The 11,214-nt window shown below is 47.2% G+C and overlaps 1 protein-coding gene across 1 annotated transcript in view; it reads right to left on the minus strand.

Moving 5' to 3' along the window:
- The window catches only part of LOC144737425 (E3 ubiquitin/ISG15 ligase TRIM25-like), a 28,464-nt gene extending 22,259 nt beyond the window's left edge, over positions 1 to 6,205 (minus strand). The window contains exon 1 of the mRNA XM_078620104.1: positions 5,297 to 6,205. Coding sequence (XP_078476230.1) covers positions 5,297 to 5,863 — 567 coding nt within the window. The 5' untranslated portion in view covers positions 5,864 to 6,205. The remainder of the gene's footprint in view (positions 1 to 5,296) is intronic.
- Between the last annotated feature and the right edge of the window lie 5,009 nt (positions 6,206 to 11,214).

Genomic DNA, 11,214 nt, shown 5'->3' on the forward strand with positions numbered 1-11,214 from the left:
TGTGCCGCCCACAGTTTCCGAGCCCTTGAAGACTGGGGAGTCACGAGATCCAGCGGAATGCGAGATACCGCCAACTACAACACGGCCCACGTCATCAAAGGAGTTGGGGGGGAGCTGACCCCTTCCAGGCTTTTATGCGAGCCCACATCGCCTGGAAAGAAGACGAAGTTCGCCCCCAAAAATGGACCAGTATCGAGGACCCGGTAGAAATGTGCTATATTCTGCTAATAGGATTCTCCCTGTGTGCGATACAGTGAGGTAAAAAACTATTTGATCCCCTGCTGATTTTGTACAATTGCGCACTGACAAAGAAATGATCAGTCTATAATTTTAATGGTAGGTTTATTTGAACAGTGAGAGACAGAATAACAACAACAAAATCCAGAAAAACGCATGTCAACCCCCATTTGAACATGCATGTTATAAATTGATTTGCATTTTAATGAGGGAAATAAGTATTTGACCCCCTCTCAATCAGAAAGGTTTCTGGCTCCCAGGTGTCTTTTATACAGGTAACGAGCTGAGATTAGGAGCACACTCTTAAAGGGAGTGCTCCTAATCTCAGCTTGTTACCTGTATAAAAGACACCTGTCCACAGAAGCAATCAATCAATCAGATTCCAAACTCTCCACCATGGCCAAGACCAAAGAGCTCTCCAATGATGTCAGGGACAAGATTGTACACCTACACAAGGTTGGAATGGGCTACAAGACCATCGCCAAGCAGCTTGGTGAGAAGGTGACAACAGTTGGTGCGATTATTCGCAAATGGAAGAAACACAAAAGAACTGTCAATCTCCCTTGGCCTGGGGCTCCATGCAAGATCTCACCTCGTGGAGTTGCAATGATCATGAGAACGGTGAGGAATCAGCCCAGAACTACACGGGAGGATCTTGTCAATGCACTCAAGGCAGCTGGGACCATAGTCACCAAGAAAACAGCTGGTAACACACTACGCCGCGAAGGACTGAAATCCTGCAGCGCCCGCAATGTCCCCCTGCTCAAGAAAGCACATATGCATGCCCGTCTGAAGTTTGCCAATGAACATCTGAATGATTCAGAGGACAACTGGGTGAAAGTGTTGTGGTCAGATGAGACGAAAATGGAGCTCTTTGACATCAACTCAACTCGCCGTGTTTGGAGGAGGAGGAATGCTGCCTATGACCCCAAGAACACCATCCCCACCATCGAACATGGAGGTGGAAACATTATGCTTTGGGGGTATTTTTCTGCTAAGGGGACAGGACAACTTCACCGCATCAAAGGGACGATGGACGGGGCCATGTACCGTCAAATCTTGGGTGAGAACCTCCTTCCCTCAGCCAGGGCATTGAAAATGGGTCGTGGATGGGTATTCCAGCATGACAATGACACAAAACAGACGGCCTAGGCAACAAAGGAGTGGCTCAAGAAGAAGCACATTAAGGTCCTGGAGTGGCCTAGCCAGTCTCCAGACCTTCATCCCATAGAAAATATGTGGAGGGAGCTGAAGGTTCGAGTTGCTAAACGTCATCCTCGAAACTTTAATGACTTGGAGAAGATCTGCAAAGAGGAGTGGGACAAAATCCCTCCTGAGATGTGTGCAAACCTGGTGGCCAACTACAATAAACGTCTGAGCTCTGTGATTGCCAACAAGGGTTTTGCCACCAAGTACTAAGTCATGTTTTGCAGAGGGGTCAAATACTTATTTCCCTCATTAAAATGCAAATCAATTTATTACATATTTGACATGTGTTTTTCTGGATTTTGTTGTTGTTATTCTGTCTCACACTGTTCAAATAAACCTACCATTAAAATTATAGACTGATCATTTCTTTGTCAGTGGGCAAACGTACAAAATCAGCAGGGGATCAAATACTTTTTTCCCTCACTGTACGTGTTGGGAAAATTTGTTTGCTTCTTTTTTTTCTCTTCTCTCTGCTCGCTACCTCTCCCTCTACATTTCTGAGTTGTGGAAGTTGCGATTCTTTCTTTAATATTTTTGACTGCCTTTTCGTTTGCGGAATTTTCTGTCCTAAGAAACAACTAATTATTTTTTCGGATTTGTTTTTTAGAGTGTTCTTGATTGCAGAATTATTCTACCTGACTTATATTGCTTTTGTTCGTATTAGCCGGGACGGCTATCTTTTAAACTAAGTGGGAGGGGGGGGGGTGATGTAGTGACAGGGTGTTGTCCATGAAGGGTAACTACAGGTATGGGTGCACTATATAACAGCCAACTATAAGGAGGGTGTAACTGGGCAATGGTTCAGAGGCGGGGATCAGTCACGAAGCTCCTGGAACCTGCATGAGAGATCTATATGGAAGGTGTGGCCAGAGGCGGGGCTTGGCCACGCTAAGGAGAATATAAGAGGGAGGTAACCGGAGGTTCGGGGCTGTTGTGGGGGTTCGGGTCCTGGCTGCCGTCGCTATCTTTGCCGTCATCTCTTCATCATCGTTCAGCCGTATGGCCGATCCACTGTATGGTCCCCATCATCATCATCGCTGTATTAGTCAGTCAGCTATATAGTTAGATGCCAGCGATGTGGCTGTATGAGTGGGTAGTTGCTACTGTAGAGTCGGTAGATACTACTACAGTCAGTTGTCACGACTGTAGACTCAGTAGTCACTACTGTAGAGTCACTAGATACTACTATAGAATCACTAGATGCTACTTAAGAGTCAGTATATACTTCTGTAGAGTCAGTGGATACTACTAATGTCAGTAGATACTACTACAGTCAGTAGGTACTACTACAGTCAGTAGATACTCTTTGGTTCTTTCGGTAAAGTCATGTAGGTAGAAAAATAAAATACAAAAATTATATATTACGACATTTCGATTGCAACACAAGCAGTCGTCCTCAGGCGGAAAAAAATATCCAGCAGTGGAACTGCCTGCAGGCTAGCGGAGGAAGAGAGGAAGAGTTCGCGACAGGAGTACGTGGTGTTGAATGTGAGGAGCATCCGTGTGGGATGCCGCGAATCAAGTGACAAAGGAGAAAAAGACGAAGTTGTCCACGTGAATAAACACCACACTACACTATTATAGTCAGTGGATACTACTATACAGTCAGTAGATACTACTACAGTCAGTCGATATCACTAGTCAGTATATACGACTATAGAGTCAGTAGTTACTTATTTTGAGTCAGAAGTTACTGCTATAGAGTCAGCAGATAATACGATAGAGTTAGTAGTTACTACTATCGTCAGTGGATATTACTACTGGCAGTAGATCCTACTATACAGTCAGTAGATACTACTATGGAGTCAGTAGATACTACTGTAGAGTCAGCGGATACTGCTATAGAGGCAGTAGATACAACTGTAGAGCCAGATACTACTGTAGCATCAATATATATGACTGTAGAGTCAGTACTTACTACTGTAGAGTCACTAGATACTAATCTAGTAATATAGAATAAGTAATGTAGCAGCATAGTACTGGATGCTGCCGGGGAAGGGGATCTGCAGTTTACAGCAGCCCTGACATCTGCAGCTCAGGTGATACACCAGAGGGAATATCTGGGGGAAAGGTTAAAGAAGGGGCACGGGGAAGCCCCGGGAACCCGCTGGTAGGTTCTAGAGAGGGGGTGTGGCCGGGGCGGAGCGAGACCACGCTGGGAGCATTAAAGGGGTTCCTGAGCAAGAGCTCAGAGCTGTCGTATGGAGTGGGATCCCCGTCGTGCTGTTGAAGTTTGTCGCTGTCGTTGCTGTCATCTGGATGCTGTCGTCTTCACTCAATATTGCGCTGCTAGATGGTAGTTGGTTGTCTCGGTTCAGCGTCGTCAGTGTTAGACGGCTAGTTTTGTGCATTGGGTAGCAACCCACGTAGAGTTGTGTTTAAACGAGTGACAGAAGAGTGTGCACCAGCGTAGGGTGTGTATTGTGTAACTCTTAGCATCTCCGAGTTAAATCACTACACTACTATAGAATTATAGTGACATAAGAAGGGAGGGGCTGCTGGGGGCTCTGGGTCCCTGGGAGGGCCAGGCGCTTAATCCCCTTGGCGCCAGGCGTGGGTTCTCAGGCGGGTCAGACGCTTAAGCCTCTTGGCATCAGGCGTTGAGTTCCCAGGCGTTTAATCCCCTTGACGCCGCCAAAGGGGGGGGCTGTGTGTGCTCTGTGGGATATCTGGGGGTGCACACGGCCCCACCCTTCGTTGGGGACTGGGCATATAAGCGGAGCTTCCTGGACGATCAGAGCCAGTTGTAACTCAAGACCCAAGACCCACGACCAGCCATCTGAAGACCCTGGGATGTTGTGAGAGCCAGTGGTGGGACTCTGGAACTCCCGACTCTACGACCTTGTGAGGGCGAGTTCCGGAGCATAGCCAGAGTAGAGTATCTAGGCTGTGTAGCTAGGCTGTGTACCTAGGCTGTAACAGAGTATCAGGACTGTTGGAGAGTTGGACTGTTAGAGTGTTGTATTGTAATAAAGAAGTTACCTCTACAAGTGTCTCCGGAACCCGTTACAGAATCGCTAGATGCCACTTTAGAGTCAGTTGATACTACTATATAGTCACTGGATACTGCTGACTCTATTGTATGAGGGTGTGTAGGTATATATGCCTACAAAATAAAAATTGGCTGGGGGGGGGGGGGTTAAAATATTTTTGGAGGGGGAGGGTCGACAAATTTCGGAAACCGTGTAGATCAACGATTTACACCCCACATACTATTACTTTTTGATTCAGAACTTCGGCAACCCTCTTATAATTTCGTTGATGGACAAATGGACAGAAAAACGGAATGCCGGGCTTTCACAATAGCTTAGTATTGCGTATGTATATGTTGTGTTTTTTAAGCGAAGACAAGTTTTGAAATATATTTTCCCCCCGGGCAAAGCTGGATACTTCCTTCTAGTAAGATAAATACAACGTTTTTTAAAAATAATATACAGACGTAACGCGACTTTAACTCTAACATAAACATTATTGGATTAAACTCATAAAGGTACTGTAAAGCGCACCTGCTCTTGACACATCATAGGACATGGGATTAACTCATGAACAGGGGGACACTGAGACTCAGAGGGACACATGGGCACACATGGAGACACTGAGACTCAGAGGGACACGTGGGGACACTGCATTTATGTGGAATGTTGTCCATGTACTATGAATCTACCCGTCAAATACTCGTTTGAAAAATAAATTGACGGGCATGTAAAATATTAAATCCACTTTAAAATGAGCCTGATCCATTCGCTGTGTTTTCGTTATTAGATGTTGCTGTTTAGAGCCAATGACAGAGTTCATCAGCTGATGCTGCGGTATCGTGGGTACTACTCGGTGACTATGAGAACCTCCTCACCTTTCGTTTGTCGTGCTCCACCTTCAAAGTGACGAGCTCATGCCCTCGATGATCCACAGTGACGGTGCAGTCCCTGCAGACGAGGTGTCCGTCGTTAATGCAGTAGAAGCGGTATTCGTCTCCATGCTCCACGCACCGTCGATTTTCCAGGTTCAGAACGGGCGACACCAGGACATGGTCACTAAACTTCGTCAGCTTTTGGTGGGGCGCGACGTGGGTCATACAGAACGACGTCTCACACTTGAGGCAAGTCTTCACTGCGGGCTTCCTGCAATGATCGCAGCAAACAGCAGAAGCAGCAGCATCGGCAGCCATGGGCTCAGCCACTCGCAGCTGCTCAATAAGGTTGGTGAGCGTCACGCTCTTGTTCAGCTTGGGCCTCCGAGGGAAAGTCACTCGGCACTGTGGGCAGGAGAAGGACTCTGTCGCATCCCAGGCGCCCTCCACGCACTTGAGGCAGAACGAGTGGCCGCAGCTGAGCGTGCAGGGGCATCGGAAGGCGTCCAGGCAGATGGGGCAGGTCAACTCCCCTGGAGCCTCGCTCTCACTGGGAGCCGCACTCGCCATGGCCCTGTGGCTCCACTCAGAGATGGCCGCTGGCTGGAGCTCAGGCAGTGGCTGGCTGTAGCTCAGGCAGTATTTGGCTGTTTTTCAGGCAGTCTATGGCTGTAGCACAGACAGTCACTGGCTGTAGCTCAGGCAGCTTCTTGCTGTAGCTCAGGCAATCTCTGCCGGGAGCTCCGGCAGTCTGGCTCTAGCTTCGGCAGTATCTAGCTATAGCTCACGCAGTCTCTGGTTGTTGCTCAGGCAGTTTATGGCGACATCTGATACACTAAACCAGGAACAAGGCACCTATATGTGAGGCAGGTTAAAGTACAAAGTATTTCAGTTTGATATGCATATCATGAGGCACACCCTGGAATGTGTTGACTTGTGACCGGGTAGAAATGTATCGGCGCCAGAGATGGCTAGATAAAGTCAGCTCACCTCATCTCAAATCACCTCATCTCAACTAACCTCTTGTCAACTCAACTCATGTCAAGACATTGCTGTGAAGGTTGGTCCATCTTGGCTCGATGAACACTCTTGTTGTCCACAGATGCTCTCAAAGGCAAAAGCTACCCTCCAATTACACAAACTCACGAGCCCAACCGTCATGCTTAGATAACGTAGGTTGTCCCCTAACAAAGTTTAACTCACCTACCAAGCTCCAAATAATGGTGACAAAAAAAACTCAAATCTCACAACAGTTGAACACGAACAAATCCCAGCGCGTCTAGTCCAGTCCTTCAGTTGAAAAAGTCCCTCAGTTGAAAAAGTCCAGTCTCAAACAGGTCTAGAGGGTTCACGAAGTTTGTCCAAAACATTGGCCATGAATAATGAGCCTGGCACGGTGCACAGCCAGGGACTCACCACTCAAAGCAGGTGGCCTCCATGGGCACTGCAGGTGTCCTCAACAGTCTGAAACGAAAAGAGCTGCTGCAGGGTTGTGGTTAGGTTTTTCGCACATTCAAAAACACTCATTTGAAGAGGAATTGGTTGAATGTCCCAAAACAATATTTATTTGAAAAGAGACTCATTGAGGCTTTATTTGTTGAAGGGCACTTTACGCAGATTATTCTTCGCTGCTAGTGACAGATACGTTATAAAAAAACAATGGTGACCTCTCGGGCAGTGGCATCGCCATCCTCGAGTCGAGCGGTGGCTCGAGGGCTGCCACGGCGAGCCTCGCTGCGTCTGTCAACAGCGGTGCTTGTTGTGTCTATACCCCTTTTTTATTTTTTTTTATTAAGAATTAGTCTGCCAATATATATATAATACATTTTGTTAATAGACACGGGGCAACTTGAGATGGAACACAGACGCGCGGAAAACCCGTTTGTCCACTTCAACAGATGCGCGCACACCTCAAAGGCCAGAAAGCATGAAAGAGGGCAATAAAAGGTCATAAAAACTCCCCTAATTTCACACAAGAGGAACAAGGGGGGGGAATTGCAAGCGGCGGTTAGGATGACATCCTTTCGTTAAAAAGCCTTACAAAAAAAAACAGGCACCACGGAGAAAGATATAATTATATTCTTAACAAAGAAAATAGCATCGACAACAAAAAAACACAGACGGGTTTGAATCCTCATGTATTAATTCCATACGGACATTATGTACACTTGGTAGTTTCTACGCGGCCGGACCGAAGCATCAAAGAATAATTATGGCATCAGGGTCGCTCCAAAACAAAAATCCCTAGCCCGGGATATCAGATTAAATAATCACAAGAAGTCAAATAATAAGTATGGAATTAAAGTGGATCTCCTAGGAGAATTAAGGGCGGAGAAGTCTCTCATAATCAACCAAACGCAACACCCCATTAGAAGCGAGCAACTCACGGCCGTCTTTGTCTTCCCGAGAGGATCTCCACACGCAGGCACAAAGCCAGGAAATGGCCCCATAAAGATCGTAGCGCGCGGGCAACGACTCGAGAAAGGAAATTAATAAATAAACACACGCACAGGGCGCTCCCACCACGGAGAATAGCCGTCTTTGTCTCCCCACAACACAGACAGCAGGATTTGCACATGCGAGCAAATAACATTTCCATGGGAGATCGGGTCACGATGAAATACCGTGAACACGGTTACGGCATAACTTGGGTCGCTTGCAATCAAATCACAATGGAACTAAGCAGCAAATGGGTCGCATTTCAACTTCCAAACCAAGAACAACTTGAGCTGTGTGAGACAGAAGATATAACGCCCAGAGCAAGGGAGGGGATCATTAAGCTCGCTTAACGTGTAGGTTTTCGCGACAATATTATTCATAATCAAAGACATGGAGTATGATTTATAACTCGGTGCGAACGCGAATCGTCGGTCTGGTTAATGGATAACTTAGGTGTCGCCGTCGCGAGGCCCCCACCCCTCCTTCCAGAATGATTACACAGCTGGTCTTTAAAGCTCCCATAAACGCGACACACAGACGGACACACGGACGCAGATGTGTTCACCCCCACAGGAATGTTTTATGACAGCCTTTGAACAACTCGAAAAAACTGAGTGGACGTTCCCGATATAAGCCGAGGAAAAATCCATTCAAAGCAGATCGTCAGGGCTCTGCCCCCACCACAGATCTTCAGTGTTTCAGCCCCATCACCGATCTCCACAGGGCTTCGGCCTCCATCTCATCTCGTCTCCGGGCTAAGGCCCCCACCAGAGATCTCCAGGGCTACAGCCCATCTCATCTCAACGCCGACAACGAAGAAGCTCTTCCGTCATCCAGAATGACGAGGTTCGCGGGGGTAGCGACGTGCAGCAACAAGCCGAGGTCTGCACCACCTGAGAAGAATCGCTACCCTGAGTCGCCGAGCTGCGAGTGAAGCTGACGGAGACTCCAGCTACCACTCCCGAGCCAACAAAGACACCAACGTCCACCCTGCAACGAACGAAGCATCGCTCCTCGTCAGAGTGACGACCAGCGAACAACCCGCAGGAAGGGCGGAGATCGCCAAGCGAGCAAAGCAGATAGCGCGAAGCAGTGGAGAAAGCCTGATCGAACGGCTGTGAGGAGGAGGACAGCGCCATCGAATGCGCCGCGTGTTTAATACACACACCCAGATCAACCAGCATCAACCAAAACCGACTCGTCATCCCGCAGTGGAGAAAGAGAGTCAAAGTCTTCCGAACGAGCGCCGCCGTCAGAGCTGCAGAGAGCGTGCCACCGCGCCGTCAGCTACCGAGGACCGCCAAGCGCCGCCGCTCAACTCCCTGCGGAGAAAGTCGCGTCTGCAATCCGTACGGGCTGTGAGGAAATCTCCGAACAGGGTCGTATCGCTTCCACACACACAGATTCAAGGAAGCACAGAGAATATCTTGTCAAACCGGTTTCTTTGTCATAGAGTCTCGCCGAAGAATTAATTAAAACAGAGCCAGATTCGCTCTCCCACCACCACACACGCCCTCACCCACCATTGTCTCAAACATTCCGTTAACAGATATAATCTTGCCAACGAATCGATTGAAGTATGCTTTGCTTTCGGGGTACAATAAGTGCTCTTATTACCGCCATATGAAATTGTGTCATGCTTGTTTTCAAACTCGGCCAGTCGCCGATTGTGATCGATACATGGGGGAACTAATGAAATGCCTGGTGGAAAGGTAGAGGTTACGATTGTTAGAAGTGTTTTTAGTCATTCATTTTAGTTAAATGCATAATCTCGCAAATGAATAAGCTTTTAGTCATTCATATTAGTTAATTGCATAATCTTGCTCATGAATTATTGGCGCATGTTTGACCTGCATGCTAGAATGTCACATGTTTGTTTAGAATAAAATTGTTATCACAGAAGCATATCCAGTGTTCCTTCCAAGTCCATGCAAAACTGTCTTATTCTTGAGAACTGTAGCCTGTGATGAGATATGAAACTGGAGACCTAAAATAACATAACACACACTAGGATAATCGGTAAATGTTTAATCAATGATAATCGTGTTATCCTGATTGATACAACTCTGGATAAACGAAACTAAGCCTAATTATCATAACTGCACACATTAACATAATCGCAAGCATCCGCATAAATTACTACGATTATCTCCGTGATAATCATAATTTATGCATAGAATTACACACATTAACATAATTAATGCGATTTGTGCATTTTTCGGAAAATTATTAATTTTTATTATTTTTATCAAAATTTCATAATCCACAAATACAACATGCTCATCTCAACAACTTATTTAATATTTATAGCACACCTTTTCTCAATGTGCTTAAAATAGTAGAAAAAAATGTGTTATATAATACAATGATATGGATGGCAGGGGCGTGTTAAAGGCTGATGAATGCGCGACTGCGATAGGGGATACTGAGAGATTACGAACGGGTAGTGGGAGGGAAGAGTAAGAGTGTGACGGTGGGTAACCAACTCTAGCGTCACTACATGATTACCTCCACCATGGTGAACTATTTTGCAGGCCGGTCGGCTCCACAATGCGGAATAAGCAGCGACACCCATGGACCAGGCTTTTAAGTGGTGAAGCAATTTTACTTCTGTGCTTAGGCCAGGTTACAGACAGTAGGGTGAGATGTGTGTAGGCCCACCAACACGGCCCTACACCCCTAGAAGACACAATTTAACACAGACACATGGGTCTATCTAAACTCACTCACGCCTATGACTCTGCGAAATCCCGACACACACATGCGCAGTCTCAGTAGTGGTGGTCGTGCGTTTCACCATTTCACACACAGCACCAAAACCAACTCCACTGTCCACATGCACTGTAGACAGTCCACAAACGTCCCTGAATAACCGTACCACATATTCAATGCACGGGACCGGGAAACCAGCACCGCGGTTTTAGGCATCAGTCCAAGTGGCCTACAGTGGACTGGATCTGCCTTCTCCCTTCTGATCCTCACACCAGGCCCGTGGGTCTTTGCTTCCGCCCCAGGGGGAGCTGCCTTGCTCGCTCAGCTCACTGCTGCTGGTACTGCTGCTGCCCCCGTTGGTGCCGCTGCCTCCTCCACTGTGGCGGCTGCTTCTCCCGCTGGCGCTGCTTCTTTTGCTGGTGCTGCTCTAACAGTCAACCCCTTTGTATACTGGAAGATGCCAATGTGTTTTGGCCACCCAGTCCCTAGCCACATCCAGATAATTTCAGTTTCAAATTGACCGGAAACCAGTCGAGTCAGACTCGTAGGCTGGACTTTCGAGCACCCCCAACACAGCTTCACCTACTGTATCATCATTGAACACCACTGTGAACCACGTAATATTGTATCCGTGACAACGAGATAGGGTAATCAGGATTTACGATAGAGAAAGAGGGTAAGAAGTGAGGCTGCTTCATGTACAGGGGCAGTGTAGAGTCTACGAACAGTGTTGAGTCTATGGGCAGTGTTGAGTCTTTGGGCAGCATTGA

Source organism: Lampetra planeri, chromosome 69 (assembly GCF_965212315.1).
Source record: "Lampetra planeri chromosome 69, kcLamPlan1.2.h2, whole genome shotgun sequence".
In the NCBI taxonomy this organism is placed as follows: Eukaryota; Metazoa; Chordata; class Hyperoartia; order Petromyzontiformes; family Petromyzontidae; genus Lampetra; species Lampetra planeri.